The sequence below is a fragment of the Balaenoptera acutorostrata genome, chromosome 10 (genome assembly GCF_949987535.1).
Source record: "Balaenoptera acutorostrata chromosome 10, mBalAcu1.1, whole genome shotgun sequence".
In the NCBI taxonomy this organism is placed as follows: domain Eukaryota; kingdom Metazoa; phylum Chordata; class Mammalia; order Artiodactyla; family Balaenopteridae; genus Balaenoptera; species Balaenoptera acutorostrata.
The window spans coordinates 24214296-24238722 of record NC_080073.1 but is presented as its reverse complement, the minus strand read 5'-3'; the positions used below and the strand labels follow the sequence as shown (position 1 = coordinate 24238722).

General features: G+C 39.0%; 1 protein-coding gene across 2 annotated transcripts in view; it reads left to right on the top strand.

Annotated features, from left to right (window-relative positions):
- Positions 1–24427, top strand: part of SLC25A26 (solute carrier family 25 member 26) — a 142218-nt gene that overhangs the window by 19157 nt on the left and 98634 nt on the right. The window contains exons 4-5 of one of the 2 annotated variants that reach the window (XM_007192414.1): positions 19172–19276; positions 20414–20461. The exons of the other annotated variant lie outside the window; for it this stretch is intronic. Of the exons in view, the coding sequence (XP_007192476.1) occupies positions 19172–19276; positions 20414–20461 (153 nt within the window). The remainder of the gene's footprint in view (positions 1–19171; positions 19277–20413; positions 20462–24427) is intronic. 2 annotated transcript variants of the gene reach the window in all.

The window sequence follows — 24427 nt, the reverse complement described above, 5'->3', positions numbered from 1 at the left end:
TGGATACGTACCTAGGAGTGGAAATATCGGTCATATGGTAACTTTATGTTTAACCCTCTGAGGAACTGGCCAAGGCTGTTTTCCGAAGTGGCTGCACCATTTTACATTCCCACCAGCAGTGTGTAAGCGTTCCAGTTTCTTCTGCACATCCTTGACACCACCTGGTGTTACCTGTCTTTTTAATTATAACCAACAAATAGATATTCAGTGGTATCTTATTGTGATTTTGACTTGCTTTTCCCTGGTAACTAATGATTTTGAGCATCTTTTCATGTGCTTATTGGTTATTTACATATCTACTTTGGAGAAATGTCTATGCATCTCCTTTACTCATTCTTTAATTAGGTTGTATTTTTGTTAATAAGTTATAGGAGTTCTTTATATATTGGCAAAACTTTTTCCCATTCTGTGCATGTTTTTCACTTTCTTAATGGTGTCCTTTGAAGCATAAGTTCTAAATTTTGATGATGTCCAGTTTATCTCTTTTATCTTACATTGCTTGTGCTTTGATGTCGTATCTAAGAAACCATTGCCTAATCTGAGATCATGAAGATATTTATACCTATGTTTTCTTTCAAGAGTTTTATAGTTTTTGTTTTTGTTTTTGTTTTTTAAATTGGGGGTAGGATGCTCAAATTCATAGAAAGGAGATTGTTAGATGTGTTTTATTTTGTTTTGTTTTTTAATTAATTAATTTATTTTTGGCTGTGTTGGGTCTTCGTTTCTGTGCGAGGGCTTTCTCTAGTTGCGGCAAGCGGGGGCCACTCTTAATCGCGGTGCGCAGGCCTCTCACTATCGTGGCCTCTCTTGTTGCGGAGCACAGGCTCCAGATGCGCAGGCTCAGTAATTGTGGCTCACGGGCCCAGTTGCTCTGCGGCATGTGGGATCTTCCCAGACCAGGGCTCGAACCCGTGTCCCCTGCACTGGCAAGCAGATTCTCAACCGCTGCACCACCAGGGAAGCCCGAGAGTTTTATAGTTTTAACTCATATTTTTAGGTCTTTGATCCATTTTGAGTTAATTTTTTTATCTGGTTTGGGGCTGTGGTCTAACTTTATTCTTTTGCGTGTGTATATCCAGTTGACCTAGTGCCATTTGCTAAACTATTCTTTACCCATGGAATTGCCTTGGCACCCTTGTCAAATACTAATTGACGTAAAAGTAGGGTTTATTTGTGGACCCTGTTCTATCGATCTCTACGTCTATCCTTATGCTAGTACCACAGAACCTTGATTACCACAGCTTTGTAGTAAGTTTTGAAATCAGAAGTGTGAGTCCTCCAGCTTTGTTCTTCTCTGTCAGGATTGTTTTGCCTCTTCTGGGTCTTTTGCATTTTTATGTGAATTTTTTTTTTTTTTTTTTTTTTTATGTGAATTTTTTTTTTTTGCCTCACCTCACGGCTTGCGGGATCTCAGTTCCCCAACCAGGGACTGAACCCGGGCCATGGCAGTGAAAGCCTGGAATCCTAACCACTAGGCCACCAGGGAACTCATATGTGAATTTTAGAATGAGCTTGTCAATTTCTGCAAAAAAGGCAACTGAGATTTTGATAGGGATAACATTGAATCCGCAAATTAATTTGGGGAGCATACCATCTTAACAGAAATGCTTAAATTTTCCAATCTATAAACATAGGCTGTCTTTTCATTTCTTTAGGACTTCTGTAATTTCTTTTAACAATGTTTCATAGTTTCACAGTATACGTTTTACACTTCTTTTGTTAAATTTATTCCTAAGTAATTTATTCTTTTTGATGTTATTGTAAATTGAACTTTTTTCATTTCATTTTCAGTTAGTTTATTGCTACTGTATAGAAATAAATTCATTTTTGTACATTGATCTTGTATCCTCCAACCTCGCTGAATTCATTAATTAATTAGTTCTAAAGTTTAGTGGATTCTTAAAGATCTTCTGTGTACAAGATCGTATCATCTGCACAGAGAGCTAGTTTTACTTATTTCTGTACAATCTATATGTCTTTTATTTCATTTTCTTGCCTAACTGCTCTGGTTAGAAGCTAGTACAGTGTTGAATAGGAGTGGTGAGAGTGGACATCCTTATCTTGTTTCTGATCTTAGGAAGAAAGTATTTAGTGTTTCAGTACATTTTCTGTCTTAAAGGGTTACATTTTGTCAGTGCCTTTTGTTCATCTGTTGAGATAATCATGTGGTTTTATTCTTTATTTTACTGATACGGTGTATTACATTAATTGATTTTCAAATGTTAAACCACTCTTGCATTTGCAACCCAAATGTTAAAACTCACTTGATCATGGTATATAATACTGTTTATGTAGTGCTAGATTTATTTACTAGTATTTTGTTGAGGACTTTTACTTTATTCATAAGAGATACTGGTCTGTAGTTATCTTTTCTTGTCTTTGATTGGTATTGGTATCAAGGTAAAACTGGACTCATAGAATGAGTTGGGAAGTGTTAAGATAATTTATAAATTATTGTAAAGAAAAGTCATATTAATTATATCATTTTGGTTGATGAACACATATCAGATACTAATATATTTGGACAATCCAGGAGAAAAGGAATTATGGAGGAAAGAATCTCAGTTTTAAAGAAAAGCGAGGGTCTCCCTATTCATGTGATAATTTGAATTGTTGAGGTTATGATATGTAATATGGAAAAAAAGATGACCTCTGGTCCTTATCTGCGTTTTTGCATTTATTTATATCTGGGATATATATATAATTTTATACTTTCGCATTACTATACAATGAATTTCTTTTTTTAAATTTTTTAAATTATTTATTTATTTATTTATTTATGGCTGTGTTGGGTCTTCGTTTCTGTGCAAGGGCTTTCTCTAGTTGTGGCAAGCGGGGGCCACTCTTCATCACAGTGCGCGGACCTCTCACTATCGTGGCCTCTCGTTGCGGAGCACAGGCTCCAGACGCACAGGCTCAGTAATTGTGGCTCACGGGCCCAGCTGCTCCGCGGCATGTGGGATCTTCCCAGACCAGGGCTCGAACCCGTGTCCCCTGCATTGGCAGGCAGACTCCCAACCACTGCGCCACCAGGGAAGCCCACAATGAATTTCTTGATCTAAGAAATCATTTGGATGGTTCCTTGAAGAGAATGTTGAAAGAAATTAGCCTGAAAGACACTAAATTCACGGAAGTGTTTTCTATAAAACTTCCTTTTCTCATTGGTTTAAAAATGATTTTGCAGAACCCAAGCTAACTCTGGATTAAAAAAAAATTGCCTGCATAATTTACTGAACTTTTTAGCGTGATGGGACTAACAATGTATTAATTTTTGAGGAGCAAGGAGCATAAAGTAGTAGTTCCTTTATGAGCCAGAGACTCCTTTATGAATCTAGTGAAACCTGTGGTTGTCTCTCCAGGAAAGTGAACATACGGACAATTTGTGTACAATTTCTGGGAATTTTCATTCCCCCCACTCTTACCCAAAGTAAGGACTCCAGTGCTTGAATTCTGCCTAAATATTGGTTTAGTCTGCGATTTAAAAGCAATTTATATTTAATTTAAAAAAATCTTTGAACCTATTATCCTTGGTTTAGATTGTGTTTTTGTGATTATGTTCTGACTTTAGAACCTCATTGCATGCAGTTATTTTCGAGTATATATACTCAAGAATAGCAAATCGTGTGTCAGAGTTTCAGTGTCTCTCAGCTTGTAAAAATTCTGTCCCTTTGACTGCTCTTGCCTCTATTTTAGAATTGCCTGTTGCTTCGATTTAGTTTAAATATATCCTCATAAGTTCAACACTTGGTTTACGTTTTCTCTTACATTGCTGAGAGCAAGCAGCAAAAAGAACTTGGCCACTTTTTTTTTTCATTTCCCACAGGACCATCTTGCTTGAAAGCTGGTTTGCCATGTTGGAGGATAGACTTTCTTCAATTTATAAAATTTCTGTCTCTTAGACTTACGAAGAATATATAAAGTGGTATAATTAAATAGGGCAAAGGATAGCTGTTAGATCGGTCATGTTAGTGATGCAGCTTTTGATTTGTAGAAAACACTGTATTCTAATACGTTAGTATCTGTAACTGGTATTTTTTTAAAAATTGGAGCCTTTTAAATGTAATATTCTGTGAACTGTTGGGCATAGAAAGTGGCGTAGGTAGACTTTAGAGTTAGGAAATAGGTATCTGTAAGACTGGAAATAAATAATTCTAGGACATTCTTATATTTATTGTGTCTCTTATGGTTTCCATGGTCCCTTAGGCAGTAAGGCCTCATGTCAGATGCCTTTTTATAGTTTCTGTGATGCCTGGAGAGCCTTCAGAGGAGAACTGATCAGCAGCAGGTACATAGATGGAGGATTTCACCTGTGAAACATATCTTGATATTGACTTTATTTGATTTTAATTCAGTTACAGTTTAGTATGCTAAGAATTTTGTTAGATTTATGAAGTTTGTGAAATGTTGTTCTGGTGCTCCTGTAATCTTTAAACTTTCTTGAAAAACTTCCTGCAACCATTCAGTATCATTGTTCTTAAATGATTCAGACACATACCTACTGCCTTTCTGTTTTAGTAATTTGCTTTCAGTTTCATAGAGCATACATTGGTTGCAGATTCAGCCAAGTGTGGTCACTGTAAGTAAGAGAAAGAAACAGATGAATTTAGGAGAAACAAATAAAAAGGAATATAAAACAAAACATTTATAGCTGTCAGTGATCAGAAAGGTATAAAGAGACCTAGAGAAAATCAGATATAGTTTAGTGCAGTCATTGTTCTGTAACACGTGTGTGCTGATATAAGATAGTTATGTTGCAGACACATTCCTTAGAAACAATACTGTATTTTTGTTGGCATTGAATGTGTCCACAGTTACTTTGTTGTAGTGATGGTAAGTGTGTGAAACTTAGAAACAAAAGAACACTGCTGTAATAACCATTCCCTGTAGCAGCAGCTTGATTAAAAGTTAATGACAAATCAATAAAACTATAATTACAAGCTTCTGCCTTATGTTTGTGATTTGGAATACAGTAAAATTGATCAAATAAGATTTAATATGTAACAACACTGAGAAGAGTCCCGTTTGTGCCATTTTTATTAGGAGGTTTGCTGTACCAAATCTCTAAATCCCTGCCTCAATTATTTTACAGCTCAGTTTTCATCAGACACAGAAAAAGCCCTGTGAGAAGTAGAATCTGTAATTATATCTGAAGGGTTGGGGTGGGTTTACTTTAGTATAACAGATGGTATAACATTGCAGTGGTAGTGATTTTTTTTTTTTTTTCAACTTCAGGATTTGACTTTTCCTGGGTCTTATCCTACTTATGGACTTAGTTAATATTGTTTTCAGAAATAGAAGAATTATTAAAATTTCTTTGCTGCTAAAATGGCCCCTGTGAATTTAATGTGCTCATGGGTGATGTCTGTGGATGTCCTTACACCCATAGATGCTGGTAGATTTTTCTTTCCAGTCCTGTTCTAACTTGGGATTGAGAAAGCTAGGAACTCAGCGATACCATGTTTTGTAAATGCTTTTCTGACAGCCTCTAACAGTACTTCTCCACACAACCGTGTGGCCCAGGGAGTACCTACTTTAGAATCATTTGCCTGGGCAGCAGGTTACAAATAAAGATTTTTGGAGGTGGCATTGTGGGCCCTGCATTTTAAACAAGATTCCTAGATGTTTCTGGTGTTCAGTGATATATAAGCACCACTCATAAAGGATTATCAAAAATTTTGATTTATACCCCAGTGGTAAATATTTCTATTGAGTTGACTTGGCAGTCATGTGCATAAGAATATTTTAGTAGGTGTGGAGCACATTGATCAAAAGTGTGATTCCTTTTGTCTTCCTCAGAATTACATACTTTTAGGCCTACTAAAAAATCCTAGTTTAATAAACTGGTTAGTTTTGAGGGTGGCAGTGTACTGCAGTCATTTGAGGGGCTCGTTGAACATCAGAATATGGGTTAAGCACGTCGTTTTTATTCAGCTTCCCCACTGAATTGGCTGCTTGGAGGATTAGATTCATTGTTATCAGGAGTGTTATCAGCTACACAGCATGGGGCATGTGTTACTCATCTTGTGTTTTCCCTAGCAGGGATTTAAGTTCTTTTTAACTATGCTGTTAATATCATGGTTGAAAGTGTATGTATAGTGTTTTTCATGATCTCTACTGGCCTTTTCTAAGAACCGCTGAGCAAAACAATAGAAGAAAGGTTAACAACTTTTGAAATGTTTTTCATCTTTTGAAATGATCATGATGGGTTTTGAAATATCCATAAATTAACAGAGAGGAACTCTCATTTGCACTTGTGTTAGCAGTTTGTCAGACTCTTGTGCAGTTGTATAATTGAGTCAATGGAAGATAAGTGGAGTGGAAAATAAGATGGGTATCCCTGAAGTGCAGTGTCACTGTCAAGTCAGAAGGAAGCTCGCAGGAATGCTGCAGATGAAAATGCTTGCGTGTGTCAAGATGCACGGAGGCGGAAGGGTAGAGACAGCGCTAGGAAATTCGCTGTACAATCAGAAGCTGCAACCGAACTGTTAGATACCCAGCCAGACTCACACAGGCACTTTGCTTTCTGATGCATCTAAGCACGTGCCTCTCCCAAGGGGGCCTTTTGCCCTGTTCTCCTATCTGTTCATTTTCCGTTGTGCCTGGGAACCTTTTTTTCACTTCAGAACATTAAGTACGTAAGGCAGACAGACTTTGTAATTCCTTCTTAGGAATGCTAAATTATAAGAATTACACAAAGAATTTTCTACAGAATTGCGAAAAATAACTTCCTTTCTGTTGCCTTTCCTTTTTTATGTCCTTTCCCCACTTGGACCTCTTTGATTCCTTTTGTATCAGCTGCTTTTGTTCAGCTCCTCTTAGTTTCCTCCACCACTTTTGTTGTCCTTACCTGGCAGTGTGGATTTAGATCTTAAGACGGCCTAATGTGTTCTCGGCACTGAGGATAAAATGACAAGATACCGCCTTTAGAGACTTGCAGTCTAGACGTGCAGATGGGCATGTAAGTATGGAAGTACACTAAAGGGTTACAGGTATTTTAAGAAAAGTACAAGAGCCTGAAGGGAAGTGGATTAGAGTGGGTGGATGGGTGTTGATTCAGGGAAGGCCTCAGAGAATAGCTAGTCCTTGAGCTGTGTTTTGGAGGATGATTGTTAGGCGGGCGAGTACAAGGAGGGCTATTGAACTTAGGCAAAGCCCTTGTTAGACGCTTTCAAGCTCCATGTGGAGCACAGATGTGGCCGGGTCTTCCGGAGGGCCCTGCCTGCTGTGGTGAGGTTTTGGCTGTTACCCCTGAAGGGCTGTGCAGGAGACCACCGCTGGTTGGTGTTGTAAGGACATCCTTTGGCAGCTGTGTGGAGGTGGGCGTGGTGTGCGAATGGAGGGGAGGAGACTATTCTAGAAATCCTGAGGAGAGAGAGATGACTGGAGCCTCCACTGAGGCAGGGCAGGGGATGCAGAGGGAGAAGGTGAGTTGACGAGAATCAAGGTGGAGGTTCTTCCTTTAAAAGCCCTTCTAGCAGCGTTCCTTCAGTGCCTCTTTCCTCGTGGGTGCCTGCGTCATCTCATCGTGTGTCTGTGTTGTGTGCGTGCTTGAGCTTGCTGTCGGTCTCCTGAGCTCAGCTCAGAAGCACACCCCAGCCCTCCAGCTGTCCCGGCCCTCTGAGCCCGAGCTGACAGTGGAAAGGGGAGGAAGAGGAGGAGAGAGAGGGCAGGACCTGGCAGGACCCCCGTGCGGTGATGATCCTGCTGGTAGTCCTTCATTAACGTCCCCGCATGGAGGTGCTGAGAGGTTTTTCACAGAGGCACTTGTCAAGGAGCAGCTTACCCACCGTCCCTCCACTTTCTTTCTCTGACGCATTTCAGACTGTTTTCTGTTGTGTGGACTTTTTCTCTCTGATGTGGTATGCAGCATTCCTTCAGGTGGTGTTGACTCATGACCTGGGCCAGTGCGTTTCATTGATCATCTTGTGTAGTTAGTGCATGGGAGGGAAGGGGAGCTCCGTGTTGGCTTTTTCTTTAAGAGCAGTGTCAGTTTATGCTACACAAATTAAGTTTAGCTTTATAGAAACAATGAGTATGATTTTCATGTAGGATGATGAAGCTGGAGAATCCAACTTAAACCACAAGAATGTTACTTGGTCAGTACCACCCCTACACTGTTAATGGAAAAACCAAATACTTCTCTCCAAGATGAAGTTAGGATCAACCGCTTCTGTGGGAGTCTGCACTTTGTCAGTGACAAAACTTTATTTTTTAACATATTATCTTGTTAAGAGTAGGGTTCTTGGTAGCATAATGAATTAAATGCCACTGTCACAAATTTGCTTTGGTTTGTAATTGAATACTTGTAGATATATGAGTGCCTATTGTATATCTAGCGCTGTGATTGGTGCTAAGAAACAAAGAACAAGAAATTTTGACCCCTGTCCTTGAGGAGTATATAAAGAAGTTGGATACATTTATTAAATAGGTAGAGAATATTTTGAGGACCTCTGAAAGGAGGCAGCTTTGGTCCTTTATGCAAGCTTACCAAGCTGTTGTTTTCCTTATCTTGAAAAGTCGGGTTAATGCTACCCCACTCACAGTTCTTGTAAAGCTTAAGTGATACAGCACTTCTAAAGTGCTCAGCCTAGCATCTGATACATAAAGTGTTCATTAAGTGTTGGTTCTGGTCCCATGTCACACAAATTGCTGTTCGGAGCACATTTTTAGAATTTTATAGTTTTAGGAAGGCTGTCAGTTCAGAAAATGAAGAAATTGAAATTCAAAGAAGTTTAGTGCTGCACACAAGGTTTCCCAGCTGCTGTGGACGATAAAACACCATTGCAGAGTGAATAGTTAGACAAATATTAGACCTTCACTTTCTATTTTTTATGTCATCTTTTAAAAATGGCAGAACTGATGCACAACTGGAGATGGGAGGTATATTACTTGGGTAATGTTAAGAACTCAGATCACTCTGGGTTTCTTAAACTAATAAGACAAGGTCAGGATTCTAAAACTTGCCTTTGGTTACATTGGTGGGCAAAACAGCGGCCCCCTGAAGATGTCCTAGTCCCTGAAACCTGTGGCCATGTTACCTAACATAGCAAAAGGGACTTTGCAGATGTGATTAAGTTGAGGATTTTGAGATGGGAAGATTTTTTTTTGCATCGTCCAGATGAGCCCAGTGTAATCACAAGGCTCCTTATAAGAGGGAAGTGGGAGTGTCAGAGAGGTTTTAGGATGTTAAGCTGCTGGCTTGAAGACGGAGGAAGGGGCCACAAACCAAGGAATGCAGGGGGCTTCTAGAAGCCCCCTTGATTTTTGCTCCCTTAGACCCATTTTGGACTTCTGATCTCCAGAATTAGAATAGATTTTTGTTGTTTTAAGCCACTAATTATGTGGTAATTTGTTACAGCAGCAACAGGAAATTAGTGTAGTTAGCATTACAGTCTCCTCCATTTTCAGATTTTATTTTCGTTGAAATCTATAAATCCATCCATGAGACTTGTCATCAAATGTGAAATCATGGCCCCATTCTGTTACAGAAAGTTATAAAAGAGAAAAAGCTGTTTGAGGCTTACCTCTGGGTTCTGTAAAATTCTATAAACAACTTCAAGACACAGGGCCTAAAAGATATAAATTATTTTTGTTGAGAAGACTATTAACTTTTTGTCTAGAGTCTGGATTATCAAGAATGTTAGTTTTGTCAGGAAAGAGAAGACCTATACTTAAAAAAAATTTTTTTTTCTTTCCATGCCTATTGGCTATTTGTATACGTGGAAAGAGTCTTATTTATAAGGAAGAAAGGCATGGTGAACTTATAACTCAGTATGAGTGGATAAAATTTAAACCCTAAGGAAGGTACATTTGGATTTAACAATTACTTTTTGCATTATTTTATCAACAGCTGTGATTCCATTTGTAACCAGCAGATGGCAGAATTGACAAACAGATGAACTGTTCACTTGTAGGGGTTTTGAATTTAAATGGTGGTGTAGAAAGATAATGTTAGGTGTTCTTAATTTGGAAACCTGCTTTCTAGAAAGAATTTTGGGAATGTGGAATAAAATACAAGTAAGTAAACTGTGCTTTTAAAAAAATTTTAGAGTGCCCTGAATTTTCATTCTCTCTCTCATTAACTTGCCACTTGGAGTTTACTCCGCAAAGTCTAAAGTAGCTTTACTTTGAATGTGATTAAACTTTGATTGGCTCTATTCAACTTACTTAAGTTTCTGTTGAACTAATTATAGAGTTGCTGGTTTAAACATGAAGATTTAGCTGATAATTAAACCTGGAACCTTTAAACTCATTAGCCACATGTAAATATGATATACCTTTAATGAAAAATAATTCTGGATCAGTCTCCCAGGGCAACAGAAATAAAAGCAAAAATAAACAGATGGGACCTAATCAAACTTATAAGCTTTTGTACAGCAAAGGAAACCATAAAGAAAACAAAAAGACATCCTGTGGACTCAGAGAAAATATTTGCAAACAGTGTGACTGACAAAGAGCTTAATTTCCAATACACAAATAGTTGATACAGCTCAGTAACAGATAAACAACCCAATCAAAAAATGGGCAGAAGACCTAAATAGACATTTCTCCAAAGAAGACATCCAGGTGGCCAATAGGCACATGAAAAGATGCTCGACGTTGTAGTTTTGATTTGCATTTCTCTAATAATTAACAATGAGGTATCACCTCACACTGGTCAGAGTGGCCATCATCAAAAAGTCTACAAACAATAAATGCTGCAGAGGGTGTGGAGAAAAGCGAACCTTCCTACACTGTTGGTAGAAATGTAAATTGGTACACCCACTATGGAAAACAGTATGGAGGTTCCTTAAAAAACTAAAAAAAGAGTTGCCATATGATCTAACAATCCCACTCCTGGGCATATATCTGGAGAAAACTGTAATTGAAAAAGATACATGCATCCCAGTGTTCATAGCAACACTATTTACAGCAGCCAAGACATGGAAGCAACCTAAATGTCCATGTCCATCGACAGATAAACAGATAAAGAAGATGTGGTGAGTATATATGCATATATATGTATATGCATATGTATGTATATGTATACACACACACACACACACACACACACACAATGGAATATTACTCAGGCATAAAAAAGAATGAAATAATGCCATTTGTAGCAACATGGATGGACCTAGAGATTATCATACTAAGTAAAGTAAGTAAGAGAAAGACAAATATGATATTACTTATATGTGGGGAATCTAAAAAATGATACAGATGAACTTATTTACAAAACAGAAATTGACTCACAGACATAGAAAACAGACTTAGGGTTACCAAAGGGGAAACGGGGAGGGACAAATTAGGATTCTGGGATTAGCAGATACAAACTACTATACATAAAATAAACGACAGAGACCGACTGTATAGCACAGGGAACTGTATTCAATGTCTTGTAATAAACTATGATGGAAAATAATCTGAAAAAGAATATATATATATAAAACATATAACAATCACTTTGCTGTACAAGAAACTAACACAACACTGTAAATCAACTATACTTCAATTAAAAAAAATTCTGGAGATGATAATCAAAAGATTTGGGTTTTACCCTTGCTCCCTAGGCCAAATAGTTCCCTGACCTTTGGTAACTTCTATCTCAGATTGATTTATATATTAAATACTGACATAATTAGCTTCTAATATGAGATGAATATTTATAGGCTGTTGATTAAGTTTCCTAAGGAAAAGTCTTAAGTTGGGTATTTTTTTGTGCACTGTGTTGAAATAGTTGGGTAAAAGATACAGTGTTAATAAAAGTTACTGTGGGTGATGTCCAGCAATGTTGAAGAGCATTTCAAGAGTGAGAGGATGGAAGTGAGACTGTACACGGCTGGCAGGTGATGTGTGGAAGTCTGGAGCTTGGCTTGGGCAATGAATGAACCAGGGAGTTTAGCAGCATCTTTCTCTCTCTCTCTCTCCTCTCTGCCTTCACTCATTTTACAATACCTAATGTGAGGCCAGAGTTCACTGTGATTTTTTTTCCTTTCATACAGTTAGTCTTAGGACTTGTAGTTTTGCATCTTGGTGGTCAGTAAACACTAAAAGGAGACATAATACTCTCCATTTCAAAAATGAAAACCATGTCAGAAAAGTTTTTATTTATGTTAAGGAAAGAAAAGTCTTAGTAGCAACTTTAATATTGTAATCATTCTCAATTTAAAGTTCCTCAGATTTTTGGTATGTTAAATTCCACTGAGGCCAGTATTGCATTTTAATGCTGATTTAAAAAAGACTGGGGACATGTATTTTCTTTATGGAAAGCTTTACTTGTCTGTCTTTTGTTAGAACTTTTTAACATATACAACATTTTTGGGTTTAATGAAAATGTCACCCTCCCTGGGTCATGGATTCATACTGAACACCGGACGTCTGAGGAAAGGAAGCTCTGAAGAATGGCTTTACCCCAAGACCCACAGATGGCATTACCTTTATTTCCTTTCATAGGACCGTGATACTATAACATGTTTTTGTTCCTGTGCAGTGAAATACTCTGTGGCGGCTCAGATTCAAATCTAAGAAAGATCAGAGTTAATAGAAAACCAAATGGAAGGCAAGGGAGTTGCTGAAGGAAATAGAGGCATTACTTTGTGGCCTCTTACACCAAAATTGCCATGCCGGGGAAGTCAGGAAACCGTGCTGGGTGCTTTGTACCTCTTCTGTTAGATTGTTTTTCATCTGAGAACCTTTACAAAATTTCTCTTCTGCTGCTGTATTTTTAAGAAATAAAAATATAATGTAAGAACATGGAGGGTTATGAAGTATGAAGTTCTATAAATATTTATGCCAAGGCACAAAAGTGGACAGTTCCTATTTTCTTGACATATTGGGGTCATATTTCACTCTTGACCTCTTGAGTTGAAAAATACAAGGTGTTAGAGTACCCTTTTCTTTCTTTTCTTATTTATTTATTTTCATTTCTGTAATGAGTTTTAGATGCTGGGAGCTGCCCTGTAAGGTTCATGTAAGTTTCAGTGGACTTAATTTTCTATCCTGGTTTATTAGCATGGATTTGAAAGTTTACACTCTTACCAAAAGTAACATAATTTATACCCAGTTTTAGGCTTTAGTGGTAAGCTATTTAGTCTGTTTTGGGTGTGTGTGTTATTGTCACTAAGTTAAAACTAAATGTTGTTTTTGTCAAGGCTAATAAGTAGGATTGCATCTAAAAGCATATTTTAAGTTAGTCCTTTGATTTTATTTTGTCCCTCACTTAAAATCTTTGGTGCATAACAAATGTTTTTGCCCTTTGAAATTATGTTAAAGAAACTGATGAAGTAATCATACATGTTCATTGTAGAGAATTTAGAAATTGCAAGTGGGCAGAAAAGAAGGAGAAACATCACCTGTAATCCAACTCTATTTTTTCTAGTCTTTTTATAACTATATATAAAGATAGTCTCTTCAGTTCAAAGAAGAAAATGTATTTTAAAAATTCTGGAGTATTGGTAAGGTATTTCTGTGGAAATGAGTAATTTTTGCATTTCCCCTCTTCTTGGGTAGTTTTATTTACTTTACATGAAATAATACCAAAAAATAGTAGATAAAATTTTGTCAAACCTAAATAAAGCTTGGAAAAAAATATACCAGAGCACTTCCTGTCCCCTCCCCCATCCCAGTTGACTCCAGTTGATTAGTAAAATTAATGCATATTTTCTTTTTGCCCTCACAGTATTTATGTTTAGTAGGAGAGAAAGTAGTATATTTTAAAAACTATATGGTATAAGTTAATAAGTAAAAAATTTTCAGTTAAAATAGTTTTTTTGGGGGGAATGAGAATAGTGAGGAAATAGTTTATTTGGAGAATAAGGAGAATCTTTTGAGGTAAAGAAGAGAAGGTATGATTGGAGAAAATTAAGAATTTTAGAAATCAAAGCCTAAAAGGGTACCGTAAAGATTTCTGGTCCAACAGTGCGTGAGGGATCACCGACAAAGCTGGGGCCACGGTCTAGGTCTGAAGACCCTCAGCCAGACCACTGCTCATTCCCTCCTGGAGTTGAGCCCTGAATGAAAAGCCCAGTTCAGATGCAGGATGGTACCCTATGCTGAGGGGCAGCACAGGCAAAGGCTGGTCATCCCAGCAGTGTAGGCATGTGCTTGGGCTCCTGGCTCTACCTTTTTCATACCCTCTGGGGTCTTCACGTGTTATCCCATTTCTTTCCTAAACTGTCAATCTCTGCCTTGCTATTACCACTTTCCCCCATCCTATGTACAAATACTTACCATCCTAGATAAAACAAGACAAAGAACTTCCTTTAGCTATGAACCCATCTCTCCTAACGTCTCCACCAGCTTCCTGGTGTAGTTCTCTACTTGCCCGCCTCCATCTCTGAATCACTTATGAATTCACCGTAATGGGTCTCGTGGCCCAGCCCTCCATTGAAACAATTCTTGGGAACTCCAGTAACCCTCATGTGTGCGCTGGTTGATACTCTTGACCCGTTGCTCCGCAAGAGACTTCTGGTCCCCTTGAAGATCGAGTAGCATTCTTGGTTGCTTTCAGTTGAAATTGATCTTGGCTAACCTGTGGGAAAAAAGGTTGGTTTTTGGAAAGTTGGCAGAGACTGTTAAGTTACTTTCTGCTTCTCCCTTGATTTGGTTTGGGTGGCAGTCTTCCTAACCCTTTGCTAGATCTACATATTCTCAGCCTTCCTAACAAGGGGTGGCCATGTCACACAATTGTGGCCAAGTGGACACCCACTAGGGGGCATCTGAAAAAAAAAGAGGAGGCCCTTTCTTCTTGCCTGGAATCCAGTTGTGTGACAAGGTTACGCTGGAGGATATACAAGCCACGCTTCTCATGAGGCAGCAAGCCTGTGGCTGGAAAGCCAATATGCCAGCTTCGGCAGGGAGGAAAGAGAGAAAGAGCGTGGATTCTAGCTCACTTTGTAGAGGTTCTGCACTAAATGTTGAACTGCCTTTCACCACAGTACTTGTTAGGTGGCATAATTAAATGTCATTTATTGCCCAAGCCACTAGTTGGTATTCTGCTACTTATATCCAAAAAAAAAAAAAAAAAAGATGTTACTTCTGTAATTGACTCGGAACACTGTTTGATGGCTCTTAGAATAGATGGAAGACTGGAGAATGAGGGACATGAATGGGAAGGGAGGCCACGGCAAGGACCACAAGCAGGCGTGTACCTTAGGAACAGTGCAGTCAGGATGCTCCTTCCAGCACTGCCCGCTGACTGCCCCTGAACACGACCTCGGGTGCTACTGCTGTGATGAATGTTAACTATCCCAGTAGCCCCAGAACAGCACTGTCCCACAGAAATATCATATAAGACACTGGTGTAATTTTACATTTTCTAGTAACCACTTTTAAAAAGGTGAAAAAAACCAGCTGGATGATTTTAATACATTTTATCAAACCATACATATCCATAGTATGACTCTTTCAGCATGTAATCAGTATAAAAGGATTATTAATGGGGTGTTGTACATAATTTTCTCACAGTAACTTTTCAAAATCCTTTGTGTGTTTTGTGTGTACAGCAGCTCTCAACTGTATTAGCACCTTTGCGAGTGCTCTGTAGCCTCGCGTGGCTAGTGGCCTGTGATTGGCCAGCATAACTCAAGATTCAGACCCCTGGCTGGGAGTATCTGATAAGTGAAGCCTAAGCTGGTGACAAGGCCAGGGAGGAGAGTGACTGACACCCTTTGTTGTCCTGAGTTGGGAAGCCTCTCGCATACGAGAGTTGAACACTGGGCAGCCATAGAAGACCACTGCTCACCATAGCAATTTCCTCCTTCTCATATGTCTGATCACTTCTTCTCTTTTTTGTCTGCTCTGTAAGAGTGGGTGTTCCTTGGGCTTCCATTCTTGGCCTTTTGACCTTCCCTTTTGGCTCTTTATTTAGGTAATCTACTCTCTTGGTTCCAGCCATCACCTATATGCTGATGACTTCTATGTCTGTATCTCTAGCCTTGTTATTGTCTAGCGTTATAGTCAGATATTAATTTCTTGGATAGACACAGCCCCCTACATGTGCCACAGATTTCTCCTACTCAGCATTTCCCAGCGTGAATTTATCCTTTTCGCTCTAAACTTGTTTTCCTCCTCTGCCCCCTGGTCTCATTTAATGGCACCGCTATACTGGAGGAGCTTCTTACTCTCTCCCCGCTCCTGACCTCTTGTCAGTCACCGGGTCCTTTCATTTTACTCCTGACTCTTCCCTCAAATTTGAACCTTCTTCTCTGAGCCATAGTCATTTCCTGGTCTCTTCTATAGAACTGTTGCAGCAGTCTCAGAGCTTGTGTCTTGCCTTCTTTTTGTCTTTGCTCGTTGCTTCTTATCTTTCTCTTCTCTCCCATCCTGCAACTATTCTACCTACTGCAGCCAGAGTGATGTCCCTAAAGCACAGGTTATCATTCCTCTGCCTAAACTTTGTGTGTATTTTATTTTTTTATTGAAGTATAGTTGATGTACTTATATGTTACAGGTGTACAATATAGTAGTTTACAACTTTTAAAGGTTATACTGCATTTATAGTTATTGTAAACTATTGGCTGTATTCCCTGTGTTGTACAATATATCTTTGTAGCTTATTTTATACGTAATAGTTTGTAACTCTTAATCCCCTACCTCTATATTGCCCCTCCCCCGTTTCCTCTCCCCACTGGTAACTACTAGCTTATTATCTGTATCTGTGAGTCTGCTTCTTTTTCGTTACATTCACTAGTTTGTTGTGTTTTGTAGATTCTACATCTAAGTCATACCATACGGTATTTGGCTCTCTGACTTATTTCGCTGAGCATAATGCCCTCCGAGTCCACCCATGTTGCTACAGATCCTCTGCCTAAACTGTTCCAGTTGCTCCCATTGTCTATGCAATGAAGTCCAAGCTCCTTGCATGGCATACAGGGCCTTCTTGGCCGTCTGTCCAGTCTTACTCCCCGTTACTCTTGACCTTAAACTTGAGGTTTTGGTGATATGGAATGGCTTGGGTGGGTACACACTGTGGAATGCTAACTTGATATGGGATGGTTCTGTTACCCCTGAACACCCTGCTTTCGTATTGTGTGCTTTTCTGTTTCCACTCCCCATCATGCCCTTTTTACCTTTCTTGCCAGCTAATTCTTGCTCCTTTGGAAGGCTCTATGAAGGCATAATCTCTGGCAGCTTTCCCTCAGTCTGGAGGTTGGACTAAATACCCCTCCTCTCTGTTTGCTATGATACTTGTCTTTGCCTCTTTTTAATTTTACTCTATTTCTTGCCGTTATTGCCATTATTGAAACTATTTATATGTGGCTGTGAGTTCTTTGAAGTCAGGGCACTATCTTAGTCTTCTTTACCAGGCAGTGTCTTGTGCAGTGTCTGGCTCTACATGTTTTTGTTGAACTGGATCGGGTAAATTTGAAGGGAGGCTGTGGGTGGAAAGATATATTGGCCCAAATTGTAGATATCTTTGCAGACAAAAGGCATTCAAATGTTTGATGAACGAAGAAAAAGAAAGTAGATTATATTGTTTTGTAAGTCTTGTCAGTTTGGGGAGAAAAGTGACTTCAGGTAATTAATGCACTCCAACTGATATGTTATCCTAACCATATCAGTTGGAGTGCATCCACATAAAGTACTATTACTTTTGAGCTACTTTTCAGAGGTGATATGCCCTTGTTAGCTGACTCCATGACACCCAGAATCACATTACATGCCATCCCTATCCCTTGTTTCCTGGGGTTGCTGAGGCCTACATCCGTTCTGTGCCTACTCTGCTCTTACCAAGGCTAATACCAAAGAAGGATTTGCCAGTGTTTATACCTAGCGCAGGGGTTGGCAAACCATCACCTGTCTTTATAAATAAAGTTTTATTGGAACACAGTCACACCATTCACTTACACATTACTATCTATGGCTGCTTTTGTGTTCCCACAGCATGGTTGCACCGTTGTGACAGAGACCATTTGGCTTGCAAAGTCTAAAATATTTACTATTTGATCTTTTACATTAAAAGTTGGCTGATTTGTACCTTAGGACTACTTAATATTAGAAAGACAAAGCCTTATATAATATCCAAATTGGGTAGTAATCTCAAATTAGGAATCAGGAGACTCTTGAAAAGGGCAAACATCCTATTTGGTGGGATGGCTTTGTTAAATTTCTTGTTGTTGTTTCCATTTTGCTGCGTGTGTCACTGAAGATTGTCCACATTTCTTACTGTGCCTCAAATATATATATTTGTATATGAAATATATATTGTAAAAGTTTTAAAATTAATCTCCTTAACCATATACAAAATATTGAACACCAGAGTCAGGTGTGTGAATTCCAAATTGGAAAAAAAGTTTGTATCCTTGACAGGCTGCTTAGTATATTGAGGCTTAAATACAGGACTTCCATTAAAACAGTTTAAAATATCAGTTTATATGTCTCCCTCCCTGTTGCCTGCTGCCCTTTCCCCTGCCTTCTGTCCTTCAGTGGGCAGACCAGTTCTTTCCGGTTTGACCAGTTCTTAATATTTCTGAAGATAAGTGGGCTACTGAAGGCAGAGTCCTGGAAGTGTGAGGTTGAGTGGCGTGTAACTGACCCTGGCATGTCACCAAGGGTGATGTTACAATTGTTTGTTGACTAGTCGGGACCTACGTCAACTCAAATGCTGGAGCAGGGCCCGGGAGTGCCTGGAGTTACTCGTCAGCTGTTGGGTGGTGGGGAGGTCGGGGGGTGCTGTGGTTGGGAGCTGGTCGAGGCTGGGGGTGGGGTGGGATGGAGGGTTTGGGGTAACCGGCCGCTTTTCAGTCTTGCCTCTACTGATGTGTGTTACTCCAGTAAAGCTAAGGCCCTTTTGATTCATTCATTGAGCAAAGATGTTTGATATGGCTGTCATGTGAACGCCAGATGTCCTCGTAGGTATTAGGAGTTCAGAATGAGTGCATGTGCTTCTTCCCGTCGAGTGGCTTATAGACAGATTTGTTTGGAGCAGCGAGGCAGGAGGTAGGAGGATCTACGTGGGACCAGGGAGGAGAGGTTCTGTGTTGGTAACACAATGCATGTCCAGTAATGCTCTAAGTGTTTTAGGTTAAAAAAAAAAATAACAAAACCGAAAAAAAAACCCAACTTTTCGCATCTTGCACTGAGCCTGTACATTATGCTTTTGTTTAACTGTAATTTTTGCTTATGAAGCAGTTTCCTTTTTCATAGCAGTTCTTTTTAAGGATATAATTAAATTTGTATATTTTAGGTTGCTTGCCTGATTCGAGTTCCTTCTGAAGTAGTTAAGCAGAGGGCACAGGTATCTGCTTCTTCAGGAACATTTCACATTTTCTCTAACATCTTATGTCAAGAGGTGAGAATATGTTTTTAAGCTCTCTTATTGAGAATATTGTATGGTAGCTAATAGGAACACTGTGGCCCTCATCCTAGGAGCCTTAGAAGAGACCTTAAAGCTAAATTTATTGTGCAATTATAGCAACTTTTTATGCTAAGATTATCTTTGCCTTTCCATTGTTTGCAAAATTTTTAGTTTCATTTTTATTTCTTTTTCAAATTTCTAAACAACCATACTACTAAGTGTGTGTCCTACATTGCAATAGTCTTACCATTCTTTTGGAATCAGATATGGAATAAATAGTGAATATGTAAAGTGAATAAAGATATTATATTAAAACATCACTAAAGAATTTGAGGACCCATGGAAGAGACCTGTGGTAATGGACTGATATTAGTGACCAACGTCGTAATGTTTATATAAAAATGTAATTCCTCTTGTACTGGTTCATGTTAACTTGTGGATCAAAAATCATGCGTGCTGGCCATGTGGCTAGGGACCAGTGAGCTGCTTTTCTTTATAGTTTGTACAGAAGCCCTTTTTTTTAAAAAAAAATGGAATCAGTCACATGAAAATTTCAGTGAGTCTAGGTTTTAGAAAAGTTTTATTCTTAATCCCTCTGTCACCTAGGTGAGCAGACATTGAGTGTTTAATTGTATGATTGAGATCAGTCCAGTAAAGGGTCCCTGTTGAATCGTCTGGATAGTTAAACAGATAAGTCAAGGCTTGTCTAGAGGTATCTCTCACTATTTAGAGATTATTCATGCATTTGTGACGTCTTATAATTGAAACTATAAAATATAGTTCTGTTCTTTTGTGAAAGGATAATTGGCATTATTTGTGCATTTGGTTTTGAAAATATGTTTATTTAAAGCTTCTCAAGTATTTTTTTTCAAGAGAAGAAATGTTGAAAATAAAGTTTAATTAATATGTAGTCAGCTTTATTATTAGAGATGTTCCCATTTTAAAGGGAGCTGATCTGAGCTTTATATACTTTAGGCCAGTTTAAAAGCTTTAATCTCTTATAGAACTGTAGTCATTGTGAATATTTCAAAACTCAAACTTTAGAAGAGGTATATCTGCTTCATGCAGAATGTCATTTAGAAGTCTCTGCTATTCTAACTTTCTCAGGTCTTGGCTTTTTGTTTGTTTCAGGGCATCCAAGGATTGTATCGAGGCTACAAAAGCACTGTTTTAAGAGAGGTAACCAACTTAATTTCCAATATTGAAGTACAAAAGAATGATATGCTTTGTTTAGTAAATTTATTTGGAGAGACTGGTTTAAAAAATTACAAAGGGAAATCATGATCACTTTTTAAAACACTGTTTAGTCTTATCTTGGCTCTTACATCTGATGACTGGGTAGAATGGGTCTGCTGAAAGAGCAGCCCCAGTGGTCAGAAGGCCCATCCTAGAGCTTCAGTCTTATCATAGGCGGCTTCATGGCTGTGATAGCTAAGATATGAAGAAATAACTACTAAGGGTAAGATATCAAGTTAATTACTGTAATATACAGAATGAGTGAAAAATTGGTAAGGAAAGAAGCACTCTGGGAGACAAGTGTCCCAAAGGTCTATTTTTATGTGAAAAATCATGCAGTTAGCTCTTGTCTTCCTGATGACAAAATATGATGAATTGGGAAGTTCAGTCTGGACTGGAGAGCTGACCCTTCCCGTGACTTGCAGTGCAGTGTGCCCCCAGAGCAAGCCTTCCAGTTCCGAAATTCCGTGGTTCAGTCTGTGGTCAATGTCTTCTTTTTTTGGTTGAAAAAGCAAAGTGATTTTAGTACATATATTACTGCAGGAAGCATGTTTTAATTTTTGGCTCATATAGAGGAGGCTATTTTGAAGTTTTTTGTTTTTTTTAAAATTTTCTTTCTTTATTTTTTTTGGCTGCGTTGGGTCTTCGTTGCTGCGCACGGACTTTCTCTAGTTGCGGCGAGCGGGGGCTACACTTCATTGCGGTGCGTGGGCTTCTCATTGCAGTGGCTTCTCTTGTTGCGGAGCACGGGCTCTAGGCGCACGGGCTTCAGTAGTTGTGGCACGTGGCCTCAGTAGTTGTGGCTCGCGGGCTCTAGAGCACAGGCTCAGTAGTTGTGGCACACAGGCTTAGTTGCTCTGCGGCATGTGGGATCTTCCCGGACCAGGGCTCGAACCCATGTCCCCTGCATTGGCAGGCAGATTCTTAACCACTGCGCCACCAGGGAAGCCCTATTTTGAAGTTTAAAAGTTGATTTATAGATAACTGGGATATGGGATATAAGAGAAGTCTTTGGTTTGGGACATAAGTTTTTTTTTTTTTTTCCTAGTGAGTTTAAGTCCTGGGTTTTTTTGTTTTTTTAGCTTTTTGACATATAATTGACAAATAGAATTGTGAGGCATTCATAGTGTACAGTGTGATGATTTGATATAGGTATACATTATGAAAAGGATTAGGACATAATCTTCTATTAAAATACAGACGAGATTCTGCATACCTCTGAATCCTTGTTTTCTGTTTGGATTTCCCTTGGATGCTAAAACATTCTCATTTATAAAAATGAGTTTAATTTAAATAAATATTGTCATAATTAGCAGAATATTGAAATCTTTGAAATCTGATTTTATTCCCAGGTAGTCTTTTTGTTTATTTTGTTTGTTTGCTTGTTTGTTGTTAGTATAGATTACAGTCTTCTTTTTGAAACACCAGCACTGTTACATGTTATTTAAAGCTTTGATTTCCACAAAGTAATAACCTTCAGTGTAGTGTGGTGTAGTTGATGTATATCTTTGAAAAACTTCTTCTGAAGGCAGACTGAATGTTTCAAAATGAGATTTTTGTGTGAAGATGACTTCTGCCTTTCAAAATACCACCTGCAATGTATCTTCATTCTGTACTTATTTTCCCACTCACTAAACACGTGTTATTTACTCAGGTTTCACCTGGGTGAGGGGAAAAAATGGGGGGCAATAAACCTTTTTTTATTTTTCTGAGAGATGCTGAATAAATGAATGTATTTACATGCCAGAGAATACTGGTTATGCATACAAACAAATAGATAAAACACATGGTTACAACTGCATTCTATTCTTTTAAAAATTTGTTTTGACATATGTCACACTAGTAATTAATTTCTAGGCTGCATTTCTTGAAAAAGTGTGCCCCTAGTGAGATGACTTTGTTTACTCAAGATGGCAGTGCTTTGTTGGAAATTTAATTGGGGTCTTCTGCATTATGCGTTTTCATAAAAATATCCTTCAGAACTGATTTTAGTTGAAATATTGCTTTCGTACAGATTCTCTCATAGAATGAGAGAAGAGTTACTGCTAAATGAAACATCGCTTCTTTTCAAAATGAGAAAAATAAGAAGTGATGTATCTGCTTTAAACAAAATTTTTACATTATAAATAGTTTCAATTCTTACATCGTTCTGACACCAATATCAAATCTTTTTGCCAAGAGCTTGTTTGATTGTTTCAATAAGAAAATACATTGAAGCCTTAGTGAGAGTCACCAGGAAACTCATACATTTATTCTGTGTACACTTTTTTCTTTAAAAGAGTTTTATCTCCCTCGCAGTAGCCCATTAGAATGAGATTGAAGTTTGAATCCATGCGTTATAAGATAGATTATGTGTGTTCTTTAGATTTTGTGAATGCTGTCACATGGTTTTTACTGCATTTGATTTTTGTGGAGATTGCATGCTTATCCCTTATGTTCTCCTAAATTATTTTAGTTAATGTGAATTTTAGATGGAGTCTAAGCAAGGTGAACCGATTATACTCTTCACCTCACACTTTCAGTATTCATTTACCTCATGATCTAGGCCAAATTAGATGTGGCCAAGCATTGTGGGGCAGTACGGTTATTCCAGGAAGATGGAAACAGGGAGCAAAATCACAGCTGCTTTCATAGCCAGGCTAATTTCAGAGGGTCCATTGTCCCGAAAGTTCTATGGAGAGCAGCCTCATGACCTTGGATGTGAATTAGAAAGAAAGCAGAGAAAGGCAAGTCGTTTCCAAAAAAAGTAGGAATAAGTTAGGTTCAGCAAGTGCATTTTTTTTTTTTTTAGTTTATTTATTTTTTATTTTTGGCTGCACTGGGTCTCTGTTGCTGCACCTGGGCTTTTCTCTAGTTGAGGCGAACGGGGGCTACGCTTTGCTGCAGTGCACTGGCTTCTCATTGCGGTGGCCTCCCTTGTTGCGGAGCGCCGGCTCTAGAGCGCAGGCTCAGTAGTTGTGGCGCAAGGACCTAGCTGCTCCGTGGCATGTGGGATCTTCCCGGACCCCTGCATTGGCAGGCGGATTCCCAACCACTGCGCCACCAGGGAAGCCCCTCAGCAAATGCATTTAATCCACACGTTCTACACAACAGTCGTTTTAAGAGTGCCTGCTGTGTCTTGGGCACCACGCAGAACACTTCTGCCCTAAAGGATTCATATTCTGGTGGGGAAGGAAACGGGGGGCAGACACTACAGGGCAGTGTAATAGGGCTGAAATGACACGTATATCCAAGATGCAGCAGAGGTTATAGAGGAAGCAGTGCTTGAGTGGTACTCAGTATTCATTGCATTAATAAAAATTAGTCTGGACTTAATCCTTGAAGAGGTGTCACTTAGAAGTAGTCCAGGAGACAGTAAGATGTAACAACACATGCAAAGGCTCAAGGGTGTGAAAGAACACACGTTGTGTGTACCTTGCTTATCGAAGCAGAACTGGGGTTTTCACGCCCAGAGAAGAGGCAGGAATGATTTCCCTCTACCTCAAGCCGACGCTTCAAAAAAGCACTCACCCAAGTGGGGTATTTGCCAGGAGGAATGGTTGAACCTCTCACCCCAGCCGAATGTTTGCCAGGGACCTGGAATCAAGCACGTGGGAAAAGCCCTCTCAAGAGCCTGACGTATGTCCGTCCCCTGGAGTTTGGAGGATGAATTACTGGTTTTTAACTGTTATCTGCAACGAATCTCACAGTGAGATGCTGTTGGAGCGGCCTCACTGGCGGGATGTTGCCATTTTGGTAATGAGTAACTCCTGGCTTCTTTTTGGTAGATGAGTGTAGCAACTAAAGAGACCTGAGATAGATGAGAATTAGCTCCCCCTCTAACCCTGATTTTGCTCCCAGGCTTCCGTAACGCAAGTCTCCCACCAAATTCTGTTACACATGCAATCAAAATCAAGCACTCGGGCGGGC